General features: G+C 37.7%; 1 protein-coding gene across 1 annotated transcript in view; it reads left to right on the top strand.

Moving 5' to 3' along the window:
* The window catches only part of INTU (inturned planar cell polarity protein), a 60,983-nt gene that overhangs the window by 15,662 nt on the left and 30,143 nt on the right, over positions 1-15,178 (top strand). Inside the window, 4 exon segments of the mRNA XM_006762825.2 lie at positions 4,766-4,972; positions 9,652-9,770; positions 11,070-11,159; positions 12,311-12,388. Of these exon segments, the coding sequence (XP_006762888.1) occupies positions 4,766-4,972; positions 9,652-9,770; positions 11,070-11,159; positions 12,311-12,388 (494 nt within the window).

Below are 15,178 nucleotides of genomic sequence, written 5' to 3'. Positions count from 1 at the left end.
CTGGACAAAAATCATGTACCTATGGATAAGGACAGTGGGTGGGGAGTGAGGGCGGAGGGTGGGGTAGGAACTGGGAGGAGGAGAGCTATGGGGAAAAAAAGAGGAACAAATGTAATAATCTGAACAATAAAGATTTAATTTTTAAAAAAAAAGTAGAGAGAGGGGATCATTAAAGCAACAAGATTTGGGAAGTGAGGAGTTACAGTAAGCACATCCCTAGACCTGAGGAAAGACACAACCTCTCCTGAACTGGGAGAGAAGGAGGAAAGGAAGGATGGGGAAATTGCGCCAATCAGAAACAGTTTTGAGGGAGACAGGAAATGAGGAACCATGAAATGTGTCATAGGTGAATGGCTATGAAAGAACAACAGGAATCCTTTTTTAGAGAAGCTTCATATAAACTACCTTATATTAAATGTTTCTTAATAAAAGTTTTTTCCCATAAAACATAATATCCTCATATTTACATATATCAACCCCCTTTTTAAAAATAGCTAACTCTTAACTCTTCACTTGCTTATCTATCTCACCCTTTATTATTTCATCAAGGCAACCAGATTTCCTGACATTTATAGCTACTTAACATGTAACCTTTTTCAAAATGTCTTGCTAAAGTATAATTATCTTTGAAATATAGAGCCAACTTTACTTAAATTGGAAGAATGCCGGCTAAAGTCGTTCCTTAAAGAATTTTAATGGATGGTTCTGTGGTGCGTGTTGGTTTAAGTTTTTGTCATGGTAAGGGGAAAGGTCTGTGTACCACAGGAAAGAAGTGCTGGTGTGTGCCAAGTATAACATTAACGTTGGTTTTCAAGTATCTTGTTCTTCATGAAGCATAGCAAACCAGCCTTAAATTTTAGGTTGCTGTTGCTGCCTAAAGTAAAATTGGTGAATTGTTATTTTAAGTCATTTCCTTTTGTCATTTCTGGGGAATCACGCCCTAGTTGACCTCTCCACCTACAAGAATCTCATCTAGAAAAGACGTACAGCTCTCACAGACGCTCCAGCCCATGTGGCCTGTCTCTGTGATGCCTGCTTCCCTAGGAGGTCACTCCTCTCCTGCTCTTGCAACCAGCTTCCACCCCCTCCTAGCCACTCCTCCCCCAAACCCAGTGTCCAGGGGAACAGTCTTCAAAGCTCCCATCTAGTTTGTCACAAATTCTGTGCTTCAGAATTTCCCCAAATTCTAGATTTCTTGCATTTCCAAGGAACATCATCAAAGGCTCCCATATATTCTGTTTTGGATACTCCTAAATTCTCAAACTCAGATAAAAGAACCTCCAGACCCCCAGGCCATTCGCTTCATCAGATCCTTACTCAAGGATTTCATGTTTATATTTGTATTCTTGCATACAGATATTGAGAGCATTACCCACTGGAACAGATGCCACCCTCATAAAATAGTTTTTCAGGCCATATAATGTTTACATGTTGCTTGTTTAGGTCAAAACCTCATACCAAACACTGTTTTTTATATCCTTCGAAGATCATTCCTAAAACAATGTCTCTTCAACTCTTCCTTACCTTAACCGTATTAATTTCCATCAGATAAATTTTGATTGTTCCGTAGGATCTGTAATTTTTTAATATTTTTGTTTAGTTTGCTTAATATCCCTCCCCCAGATATGCTAATTTTATACTCAGCCTTTTTTGATACAGTGTTCTAATATCAAGAGTCCATTTCTCAATATCAGATTTACAGAAAACAAAAAATTTAATAAAGTTTGATCTTTTCCATTTGGAATGATATTAAATGTTTTGTAAAGAAAGATATCACCAGGCCTCAGAAAAATTTCATGAGGGATTTCTCCCCTCCTGCTCTCTACACAGATTACTGCTAATTGTGACCTAGTTTATCTTTATTCTGAATGTATACATATTGATGAGTTTAGACTTCATGACTCTTTTCTTTTCTACTTGTTACTAAAATAAACTCTGAGACTTATTTTAGAAAAGATGCTTAAGTGACTTAATTGACTTTATGTAGACAAAGGTAACTGAGTGCCGCTGAAATGCCACCAATAGCTACAGATAGCAAAATTTAACACAGTCATAGTCGCTCCTTGCCAACAAAAAAGACACCTAGATATTTTTCTTTTGGAAGGTTTTATTCATTGGGGCAGATTTATTTATTTTATAGTATAATGCAAACAGTTGTTGGATGGGCTGGTGGGATTATGAATGAATTTTTTCAAATAACATGCTTCACATTTTTAATAAAAACATAAAAATAAAGCTCATTATTACAAAGAGTTCCTAATGTGTTAGTATTTATCATATATTTAAAGTTGGCCTTGAATAATACATTTCTAAAAATAGGGATTACTACTGTCTTGATAATAGTTTTTAGATATTGTATCCCTAAATGCAATTTACTATGTACAAACAATTTTATCTGTTTTTAAATATTGAGCAGATTTCTCTCCCCGCCCCCAGCTTTACTGAGGTATGCTTGACAAATAAAAATTGTATATATCTGTTATACAATGTAATTTTTAAAGTATACAGTAAACTTAATATACACATATTGAGCAGACATTTTTCTTGATAAGCATGAGTTTATTTTTTTACTTTTAAAATGTAATCTAATTTTAAAATAATCATTGTATATTAGTATTTAATGTTAAAATGTTATGGATTATTACACTTAGAATGTTCGCTTTACTCATCTATAGTCTGGTCACTTTTAAATAGGAATATTTTGTGCCTCTCTAGCTTATGATGATGTCCCTGCTAATAAAACTAAGTATCCTGTATAATAAAAGCCTAATGTGCTAAGTGTCCGGTCGTTCATTCAACCAATCAAAGTGTAATATGCTGCTGATATGCTAAGGCCACTCAACCACTTGCTATTCTGTGCACTGACCACCAGGGGGCAGATAGTCAACGGTTGACCAGTCGCTATGATGTGCACAGACCACCAAGGGGCAGATGCTCCTACTGGTAGGTTAGCTTACTGCTGGGGTCCAGCCGATGGGGATTGAGCGAGACGGGCCGGACATGCCCTGGAGCCCTCCCACAGTCCCTCCCCAGCTGGCCAACCTCTCTAGACCCTCCCCAGTCCCAATTGTGCACCGGTGGGGTCCCTGGGCCTGGCCTGTGCCCTCTCACAATCCGGGACCCCTCAGGGGATGTCGGAGAGCCGGTTTCAGCCCGATCCTGCAGGCCAGGCCAGGGGACTCCACTGGTACACGAATTCATGCACTGGGTCTCTAGTCTGTATATATAAAAGCCTAAGTAACTGTCCCACCAGTAGCTATGATGCACAATGACCACCAGGGAGCACTCTGACCAGTAGCTATGACATGCACTGACCACCAGGGGGCAGACGCTCAATGCAAGAGCTGCTGAGCTGTGGTGACTTGGCAGCTGCGGTTCTCAGGTGACACACCTGGAACCAGAGAGGAGGGAGCCCAATTCCAGAGTGTGTCACCTGAGAACCACCCTCTCGCAATCCGGGACCCCTCAGGGGATGTGGGAGAGCGGGTTTCAACCAGATCCCCGCAGGCCAGGCCAAGGGACCCACCAGTGCACAAATCCGGTATTTAAATATTCTTTAACTTTTTTTAGTCAAGATAAACACTGATGCTTTAAGATGAGTGAGTTATCTTTGGCCAGCGGGCATCTAGACACTTAGCTCCTTTGTCAAGGAAAGGTAATTGAGGAGTGGAAGCTCCTTTCAACATCTGGAAAAAGGCCATGCCCTGGACACTTACCAAACTGGTTGGACATCAGGCCATGAAATGAAAACTGCATGATAAAACTGATAGATGATCTTATTTAGGCCATGATCCAAGATCCAGCACGTTGATTGTTCTTTGCTCTCCTGAGCCTTTAAAGGACCCCAAAGAATGTCTGAGAGAACATTTGAACCTCACGTCACTTGAAAGGAGCGCTAGTAGGGCTTTTTGTTGCTGTTAATCCTCGCCTGAGGATATTTTTCCCATTGGTTTTTAGGGAGAGTGAAAGGCAGGGAGGGAAGGGGAGAGAGAGAAACATCAATGTGAGAAGGGCACATTGATTGGTTGTCTCCTGCACACTCCATGACCAGGATGGGAGATGGAACCTGCAACCCACACACCTGCCCAGGACCAACAATGGAACCTGCGACCCTTCGGTGCACAGGCCGACACTCTAACCACTGATTGACACTAGCCAGAGCTGGAAGTTGCTTTTAATCCCGAATCTCCTTTATTTTCCCCAGAGGAGTCAGTGCTCATAATGTGGTATTAGTCTTTATTACACTAGAGAGAGAGAGATATCAATGTGAAAGAGACACATTGGTTACCTCCCACACCTGCCCAGGACCAACAATGGAACCTGCGACCCTTCGGTGCACAGGCCGACACTCTAACCACTGATTGACACTAGCCAGAGCTGGAAGTTGCTTTTAATCCCGAATCTCCTTTATTTTCCCCAGAGGAGTCAGTGCTCATAATGTGGTATTAGTCTTTATTACACTGTCAGATCACACTAATTTTTGTTTTTGGTGTCATTTCTTGTTTTTGGTGTCAATACTTACAATACAATTATTAAGTTTAAACAAATGAAATTTTGAACAGAGAATTATACATTCTTGCTCAATAAATATTTGTATTACTGTGTGCCGGACACTGGGCGAGGAACCGGGGAGCCCATGCTGTGGGAAGATGCCTCTGCATGTTGTGTGTACCTGAGTGTATGTGCAGGTACAGAGCCTGCTTTGCGAAAGCTGCAGCTGGTTTTCCCTTGTTGAAATATCAGCGTGTTGTTTTAATTTTTAAAGGTGAAGCTGACATTAGAAAATGCATATGCTGTGAAAAAGGAAACGACTCAACTGAGACAGAAAAACGCACAATCGAAAACAGAAGGCGATTTAGTCAAACTTCTATGGGGAGAAGAGATTGAAGGTAGCCAGCAGAATGTGCTAAACACCCCTCACGTGGTTATGTATCTCACACTGGAGCTGGACTCCGAGACCTCAAAGGAGGAGGTGAGTCTTCTCAAAAGTGCAGGGAAAACAGAGGACCTTGTATAGTCTTCTGAGTGAAGCATGAGCACTTTTCTCAGTCATTCTGTCTTCATATGTTTTGGGTAGGTCTCTTGCTTCTTCTTCTTTTTTTTTTTTTAATATATTTTATTGAGTTTTTACAGAGAGGAAGGGAGAGGGATAGAGAGTTAGAAACATCGATGAGAGAGAAACATCGATCAGCTGCCTCCTGCACACTCCCCACTGGGGATGTGCCTGCAACCAAGGTGCATGCCCTTGACCGGAATCGAACCTGGGACCTTTAGTCCGCAGGGCAACGCTCTATCCACTGAGCCAAACTGGTTTCGGCTTGCTTCATCTAATAGCAGTAAATTTTAACTGACAAGCTCAGTGAGTCCATTTGTAGAGATTAGTGAAATACTTGAATTTGTTTCTGCTGTCTTCTTTAAAAATTCTGTTTGAACTGGTTTTCCATAATACATATTTGGAAATATATATTGATTTCAGAGAGGAAGGGGGAGAGAGATAGAAACATCAAAGATGAGAGAGAATCATTGATCAGATGCCTCCTGCACACCCTCTACTGGGGATCGAGCCCACAACCCTGGCATGTGCCCTGACTGGGAATCAAACCGTGACCTCCTGGTTCATAGGTGGACACTCAACCACTGAGCTACACTGGCCAGGCTTCTATGATATTTCCTTACCTATTTTGGGTTGCTTGTATCATTATTATTCTTGTTCTCTTTTTATGTGTGATTCCTCTTAACTTTTTATTGCATTTGTCTTACAAGATTCTAAAGTTAAATTCTATCTGCATCGCTTTTCAAAATAATTCAAGGCTTTAGTATGCCTTAATTTCAATCATCCCCCTCTTCACCTACATGCTATTGTCATCAATATCTTAGTGCCATCATTTTTTTTCATTCCACAAATTAGCACAATTATACTGTTATTACTAATAATTATTATATTTTATACTTTATGAAAATATATAAATCGTATATTATAAAATTACATATTTCAGAGATGAGTCTTCTTTAAATTTACATATATGCTTAGCAATTTCTTTACTCACCATTCTTTCTTACATCTTAGACTGTCTTTACATGGTATTTTTTTCTTCTTCCTAAAACATATATGTTAGAAATTCCTTTTTAGTAAAAGTCTGTTCCTGATAAATTGTTTTTGTTATTTATCTGTTGATGTGTTTTTCACCCCTTCCTGAAAGGTAGTTCTGTAATTCTACTTTGTATTAGTCAGAATAGGCCAGTCGCTATAATAAACAACCCCCTTGTCTCAGTGATAACATAATGGAAGTTTATTTCTCATTTCAATGTAAACGTTCCTGTCTGTGTGGCTCTGTGATCCCAGCCCTTCCTCTAGTGGTTCCATTCTTCCCAAGAGCTTCCCAGTCCTCTGTTGCATCCAGTTGGCCAATGTGAGAAGAGTGGAAGCAAGCCGGAACATCTGGCATATTTCAGAGGCCTGGCTTCAAAGTAGCAACATCACTTCTGCTCATGTTCCAGTGCCTAGAACTAGTTCTATGCTCTCTCCTGATACAAGGAGGTAGGAAATGTAGTCTTCCTGTGTGGCCGGGAAGAAGATGGGGTAAGACATGGTATATTGCTTATGCCAGCTAGGTAAAAAGTGATTTTTTTCTCTAATCAAAGTATTCCTTTGTCTTCAGACTTCCATAATTGCTATTAAATCTACTGCCATTCCTCTGTAAGACATGTCTTTTATTTTCTTTCTTCGTTATAGCTTCTGCTATGTCCATAGTGTTTTTTAACCTCTCCATTGTGTTTAATATTTGCAGTTTTATTTTTAGGAGTTTCTGAACATTTTCTAACTATACGCATACAGATCTACAGTGCTGTTCCTGGTAGTCTCCTGTTGCTTGCTCATCTTAGTGATTCCAAACTTTATCTCTGTAAGCATTTCATACAGAGTTCTCTGCTCTGAATCTACCCACCCCACTATCTCCAAGTCCTGAGGGGACTCTGACTGTGGTGACTTGTCTTCTTACGTCCTTGGAGGTCATTGGTGAAACTTACTGCTTGATTTTATCTTTGGGAGTCCTAACGTTCTAAAGTGGGAATGTGTTCCTTCAGAGAGAATTTGCTGCTTCTGCTTCTGCCACTGGCCTGGGGTTTACTCACGGATCTAGGTGTAACGCACTGGGCTTAGGCTTAGCTCATCTCCTGAGCCACTAGTCCAGTGCTCACTGTCCTGCTCAAATATGGTAGGCATCAGCCCTCAGGACAGCCCTGCCTCTGCCTTTCTGCCCACCACTCCCCACTCCCAGCTGAGGCCCCAGCTTGCTCTGCAGTGGTGGGGAAGGGGGTGTGGAAGGGTATGGAGAGGGAGTCCTTGGAAACCCTCTACTTCTTACCTATCCAGCAGTTCAAACAAGTATGTTTTGGTCATGGATCTAGTTGTTTTATAACACAGGAGTTGCTTAGAGCATCTAGTTTACCATAGTGCTTGGAGCAGAAGTGGGATCTAAAATTAGGTTTTACCTAATTTGCATTTCTTTGCTTTTGAAATCTTTGCAGTCTGTATCCTCAGTGCCAAAGCCATTTTACACAAGGGGTGTATTTCCCTGGGTTGCTTTCTTCATATATCAAAATTTACTCACTGATTCAAAAGGAAAAGAAGGGGTTTACTTATACATATTTTTATTATTTTCTCTGTTCTGAAATGCCTAGAGACCTAGAGTTAATCATTCTAATTTCTTGCATGCATGAATAGTCCTTTATATCTTTAAAACAAATGAGACGTTTAACCATTTATTGTGTAAAACACACAGTAAGTTTCTGGGATGGTAGCACTCTGCCTCTTTCTAGGTTGTCTGAGAGTAGGATGCTGCTGAGGCCTTTTGCCATCCTTGCCTTTCTTTCCATGGGAAAGTGCGTAGATGTTTCTCAGTCTGTTGACAGTCCTGTATCAACACTGTGATCAAGAGAGGCTTTTTATTCTCATTGAATAGAGTGGGAGTTGCTGCAAATGCATGCTGCTAGCAAGTGCTGAAAAATACAGCTAATTAAATTGGTTAGGAATTGTAGAGCTTGCCGGCGCGTTAACTGAGGTTTTCCAGACTGGTTCTGCAGCAGTTGGCATAGAGGTTTTCTCAAAGGACCTTTCTTTACTGGTATGACTTATCTTACAATAAGATGTCATAGGGTCATTTTGTTTTCCTGTGAGTTACATATCTAAGAAAAGCTTGTTTTCTTTGAATTAGATGATTTGGAAATTTCACAAAATGAATCAAAGGAAATATGGTTATTTGTTTAAAGTGGTATTTGTTATTTGGCTACATACAATACATTTATTGACTAGCAAAGTTTTAAATGTATAAGTAGACATAACAGAAGATCTTAACTGATGTTTGACTTAATTTCTAGAGATAAAGTGTTTAACTGTTTTTACGCTAAAAATATTGCAAGAAGATTTGAGTTGTTAGGCAGAGTGTATGGCCAACACATTCCATAGCAATTTGCATATATCGAATGTGTTTATTAATAAGCACAAAAAGCAGATGTGTATATTTGTCATTATTTATATTTGTCCTAATGTAAAAGTTGCCAAGATATACATACCATGTCACATAATTACTTCTTGTAAAAAGAGACCAAAGCAAGAAGTAGAACAGTCTTAGAGAGAGAACCAAGGAAAATATGTGATAATATTGTAAGAGTTTGGGCTTTTAATAGTGGCTCTATTAATATTTATGCATATTGCCATTAAACGGAATTAGTGGAAACTACTCTGAATTCTCCAAGGTTTCTATCTGGAAATTTGTATTTTGCCTGCTTTTTATTTGCCTTGTAAGAAAAATGTCATGTTGCTTTAAGTAACAGCAAAAAATGAGGTCCAGAATGATTCATCCCTTTGGTAAAAGTTCTAGCACAGTGCACATCCTGATTTTGAAATTTGTTATTTTGTTAAAACTTCATGTTTCCTGGGAACAGGCTCTTCTTGAAAATTGAAAAGTAGTAAGCATGCTGAGATTTATCCTATAGATCTAGTATTTTACATAATTTAAAATGTGCTGTTTTTTAAAGACTTCATTCAGATTAATTTGTGGTAGGAAAACCCTTTCAAAATTTATAATATTATAATGTTTCTTTCTTCCTTTCTGCATTACTCTAATGTAGTTTTGTGTTCTCACTTTTTAATTTCAGTATTGTTTAGGGGCTAAATAAAGATTTAATAATTTAACAAATTCACCAAAAATGACAAAGATGATCCTTTTAAAGTCAGTATGAAAGTAATTAAATTTAAGGACTCCTAAAAGTTACATATGATATCTACACAGATACCATATGTGTAAAAATATTTGTATAATGAAATATAATAAAATATTCATGTTAGAAATTATTGTAAAGGGGATTAAAGTTTAAAACATTGTTTGAAATTATTCCAACTAATTAGTGTCCTATTCAGTATATATTTTGACATCATGACCAATTTTGACAGTCTCTAACTTATATTTTCAACTGCGTTAAAATTCTAAGCATATATCTCTTCTTATGTTTGAGTAAAACTATTGAAACTGAAAAGATTCTTTTTATTGTTGTTCTTTTCTTAATACAAACTGAACTTTCCATGACAAAAAAATAATGACTGGAAAATTTGAGGAGTGTGATCATTTTTGTTTGTTTGTTTTCATTTAACAGCAAGAAATTCTTTATCATTACCCAGTGTCTGATGCATCTCAGAAACTTAAAAGTGTGAGAGGGATATTTCTCACACTGTGTGACATGCTGGAAAATGTAACTGGGACACAAGTTACTAGGTAATAATTGATTTTTACTTAGCTTTAATTATTTTTCTTTCAAGCTCTTTACCTTGATTCTGACAAAATACTAATAGAAATATCTATCATACAAATATATTAGTATCTATAATGTAGCTATATCTGCCTACTTTGCTTCTCACCTAAGTTATTTCTACCAGTTATCTTTTTAAAGTATCGGTTCTCAATAATATGGTTGTAGATCTGGGTGTTCTGGTACACTTCAAATCACAAAGTTGGACCAGTGACCTATACTTTAGAACTTATTTTATGAAGGTGGTATCTCTTAAGCATGGTATTATGATGAGTTTTGGCTTTTTCGTGATTTTATCTTGATTGTTATCTTGCTGGGTGGGTAATACTTTGTGGTTGGTAAGAATGACTAAGTGCTTATTTTTCTTATGATTCTTGCAACAGTGATAGAAAAATACAGAATATACTTTAGGAGGCATATTTAGAATGCAATATCATCTGTGCAAATTTTTTCAGTGATGGATAAGCAAGACTGATATCAAATAATTTTTGGAAAAATTAAATACATCATATAGTCAATTATACAACAAAGTATACCATTCTACACTGACTTAACCAGCCCTGACTTTGAGATTCCATAGTTAACTTATGGGAAGTGGAGGCTCAAAAGCTTTTAAGTTTTTTTGGGATTGGTTTTTCTTTCATACAATAAGTCTCTGAAGTATAGCTATTTTCTTCCTTAATATTTCAACAATCTTTGACTTTACAAAAATAGTTTATCTCAAATTTTAAGAGGCCTAAAATACTGATAAAATGTCAAGTTGGATTTTCTAGGCTTTAACTTTCCTTTTTCCATCTTCTGGTAAAAATGACATCACTCCAATAGTGTCCTTAAGGAACATGTTTAAATCTGACTTACATTTGTTTATTTGTTTATGTAGCTGTGTCCCATATTGAATATCACCTTATAAGCTGGGACCATGTCTTCCTTTTTTTGTAATCTCTTTAGTAAAGCAAGTTCATACGCAGGCATCAGACCTGATATATTAAATTCACACACTGGGATGGAAGCTTTCTTATTTATTTATTTTTTTATTACTGTTATGGGTATACTTTTGTTTGAGTTTTTGTGAGGTTTTTAAAAACTACTTCAGAATATATTTTTGTTGTGCGATTATCCTTTCTGTGTGGCAGTTAGGGATATGCCAAGAAATGTGCTTGTTAGGCATGCAGTTCTTAAATCATACCATATGCAATCTTTTCTGAATGACTTTATAATCTTAAAACATTTAAAGATATTCTAACTTTATTTTTTTTTTTTCTTAGCTCGTCCCTTCTTTTAAATGGGAAACAAACTCATGTGGCTTATTGGAAAGAATCTGACAAGTTGTTGTTAATTGGCCTGCCTGCTGAAGAGTAAGTTGAGGGTTTTATTGACCTTAAAGTCATTTCTCAAATACTGCTAACGTAGTCTGTTTCATTAAAATTATGCCATTTTCGTCAAAAGGCAAACTCCTTAAACAGCTTTACGATTTAAAGGTCTGTTGGACTAGTACAATAACTGTGTGTTCATGTGATGTGAATTTTTGTAAGCCCATACTTGCAAAACAACCCCGCTTTTCATAAACCCACCCACAGGCTTTGGGCAGTCTCCTATGCTATTTTATATAAGGGACTTGAGCACCTGCGGATTTGGATATCCATGAAGGGTCCTAGAACCAAAACCTGCAGATAGCTTGAGCCTCTTCACAGCATGTCCCTGGGCTTACCCCACAGCAAGATCCAAAATAGAGAAAGGGGGAAGATGCAAGACCTTTTATAACTTAGTTTTAGAATAGAGACACTATCATTTCCATATATATTCTTTGTTAGAGTGAGTTACCTAGTCCAGCCCACACTCAAAGGGAAGGAATTAAGCTCCATCTCGAGAGGAAGAGTATCAGACAGTTTATGGGCATGTTTAACATCACAAACAGGCTACAGTGAAAAATATTAAATGGATTATGTTTTGAAGGTGACTTCAGAGACATGATCTATCATAAATGTGGGGTTCAGAATTTTAACACGATGGGATAATGGTGTTGTGATATACGCTAAATGATGGCTCTCTTTAACAAACTAATGTGTGTTTATCTATCTAAAAGGGGACTATCGTCGTCCCTTGCTATCTGCAGGGTTTTGGTTCGAGGACCCTACATGGCTACCAAAATCCACAGATGCTCAAGTAGCTTGTATAAAATAGCACAGGACCCTGCTAGGAGACTGCCCAAGGCCAGTGGGTTGGATTATGAAAAGCTGGGTTGTTTTGCAAGTGTGGGTTTACAAAAACTGTGGAACATCCATAATAAGAGACTTTAGGGTAAATCATTTGTCTTTATTGTTTTAGTATCCCAGAAGGCAAAAGAAAAACAAAATACAATGTCAAGATAAAGGCAGCATAGGCCATGAGGAAGGGGAGAGGAAGCCCAGCTAAGGAACTGGGCAGAGGCTACAAACTTGGTCTGCTTCTTTCAGATATGCATCATTTGGTTATGCTACAAATAAACAAATGTTTTTACCTTTTTTAGAGTTCCTCTTCCTCAGCTAAGGAATATGATAGAAAATGTTGCCCAAACCTTAAAATTTATGTATGGTTCTTTAGATAGGTAAGTACTTCTTTGAATTGAATCTCAAGTTTTAAGTGTCTGAGCCTAAATCACCTCTTGAACTTACTACTATTCCTTCGTTGGAAAGTTAGTTGTTTGAGGTTTTTTTCCCCTCCTTATTTTCTCATCCTTTATTACTGGCTTTTAATTATAGCTCTAAGAAGTTTTTCATTTCATCCCTTGCTTTTTCTTTTTTTGGTCTCATATGTTACTTTAGTGAAATAGTAATGAACCACAATTATATTTTGATTTGATATATTTCTATAGGGGTAAATATAAGAGCATTTGTTCATAACAGAAGATTTTAAGTGTTGTTATTTTTTTTATGTGTGTGTTTTTCTGGTTACAATACCAGTGTCAAATTCACTATCCTAAAATGTGATACTTCTAAAAAATTTTTCAAGTAAAAATGAATGCACTATTAAAATAAAAAAAATCACAATAGACTGTTTAGTTTCCTATGTATCCTTCTGTGTATTTTCTATATAATATGAATACTCTCCTTTTGAACACATGTGGGCTCATACTATATATTTTTTTCTGCCTCTTGCTTTTTTACCTTACCCCATAATGTGATGCATCTTTCTTGATCTGAAGAAGGATAGTTGAGGTAACTGTTCAATATTTTAACAGGTAAAATTATAATGAAAAATATATTTTTCTCTTTGTGGGATTTTTATAAGTCCCAGTACCTAAAGAGCTAAAATGATACCTTTGCTTTCAAAGTCTTCAGCATCTATCAGTACATAAATCAATCAGTTTATCCACTTTTCCAAACCCAGTAGTATCAGCTCTCTGCTTCTCTATGTAGATTTTTGCTATCCTTATTCTCAAAGCAGTCTTAGGGATTTTCTGTGATTGTGCCATCTGGGAAAATTGTCTGGTTTGCAGTGTTCTCCAACAGCTGCTTAGGAGACACATTCCTCTCAATTACTTACTTGTTAGCATTTTCTAAATGTGTGAACTACAAAAGGCCAGACAGCCACAAACAGGCTTTTACCATTTATCAATGAGGACATTTTTAACCAATGAAGTGTAAGGATGTGGTTTTAAACTATCTCCTTATATTTACACTAGATGAGCAAAGCTTGCTATGTTTTACCCTAATTAAAGCTTTCTGTTTTCATAAAATCAGAGATAATCAAAGAATAAACTCCTGCAATAAATTCTATTCATGAAGATGATCAGTTGGAGTTGTTCTGCAGATTTTGATGGAGTAGTTTGGGGGCAGAGGTACTTTTACTTTCTCTGAAGTTCATCTTGAAATTTAGCTTCCATTGATTTAGAAGTGTTTCCAAGATGGCAACAAACTGAACTAGTTTCTTCTTGTTCAAGTGGGAATTTGAAAGGCAAACCATAAATGTGAAGATCCACTGAGTTCTTAAAACCAAAAAGCAGTATGTATCCAATATGTTGTTAATAGTCGTTTTGCAATAATTTTTAATAACAAGATTTTTTCTGATTATGAAAGATATGAAAGGCCCTTTGAGCCACAGAAAACTGATTGTACATGAACAAAATTTAGTGTTGTGATCAAATTAAAGATATAACAGTTTCCCTCACCATTCCCAGCCAGTCCATCCATTTCTCTCCATCTTCACTATTACCCTCTCTAACTATAGCCATCTCTCACTACTATAGTAAACTCCTAACTGGTTTCCTTGCCTCCATTGTTGCCACTTTAATTAGTTGCCCTTTTTTTTCAAATTTAATTTTTTATTAAATTTTCTGGGGTGATATCTATAATAATAAAAGCATCATATGCTAATTAGACCAGACATCCTTCTGGGCATCCTTCCAGACGACCTCTGGACGAAGCCAGGGCTGCGAGGGAAGTCCGGGTCCCCGGGTACCTGCCTGCAGCCAGAGGAAAGCCGGGGTCCCGGGTGCCAGAGGGAAGCCAGTGCTGGCAGCCAGGGGAAGGAAGGCCTACTCTTGCACGAATTTCATGCATCGGGCCTCTAGTAGGTTAATATAGGTTTCAGGTATACAATCCTATAATAGACCATCTGTATATTGTATTTTATATTCACAAACCAAGACAAGTCCACTTTAATTAATTTCCAAATGCAGTTAGAGTGATCTTTCTACAATATCTGGCTCCTACCTACCTTTCTGATTTTGGATCTCAAACCACACCCACCCCTCTGCACCTTTCTGTAGGCACCTGGCCAACCTTGTTTCCCCCCTTTGGCTTTTGCACTCTGCTCCCACTGGACCTTCTTGACATTGGCATCTCAGCTTAAATGCCCCATTCTAAGAGACTCTTCTCCAACCATTTGGTCTAAAATAGCCAACCAGTTACATCACACATTCACAAGGCCCTGTTCTATGCACAGTCCTTTGTAAGTGTTCATGTTTTTACTGTTTGTTCACTTGTCTTTCTCCACTAGAATGTGACCTCCATAGGAACAGAGACCTTGTCTTTTGTCTTGATATTTGTACTGCTGTACAGCAATAAAAATATCAAGACAAAAGACAAGAACAAAATATCAAGAACATACTAGGCACTCAAGTAATTTGTTGAATGAAATTCAACAGTGAGTAGTATTCTGCTAATATTACCAATTACATTATCCAGTGAGCTATTCCAATGAATGTTGCAGCAATGTTGTATTATTTGGCAATGTTGTATTATTTGGCAATGTTGTATTATTTTACACTAGGTGCCCGGTGCACGAAATTCGTGCACTGGGTGGGGGTGAGGGGGAGTGTCCCTCAGCCCAGCCTGCCCCCCACCCTCACATACTGGGAGCCCTCAGGCGTTGACCCCCAACAATCCAATCGCAG

Source organism: Myotis davidii, unplaced genomic scaffold, assembly GCF_000327345.1.
Source record: "Myotis davidii unplaced genomic scaffold, ASM32734v1 scaffold438, whole genome shotgun sequence".
In the NCBI taxonomy this organism is placed as follows: domain Eukaryota; kingdom Metazoa; phylum Chordata; class Mammalia; order Chiroptera; family Vespertilionidae; genus Myotis; species Myotis davidii.
Note: the sequence above shows the minus strand (reverse complement) of the source record. Positions and strands in the feature narration are given on the sequence as shown.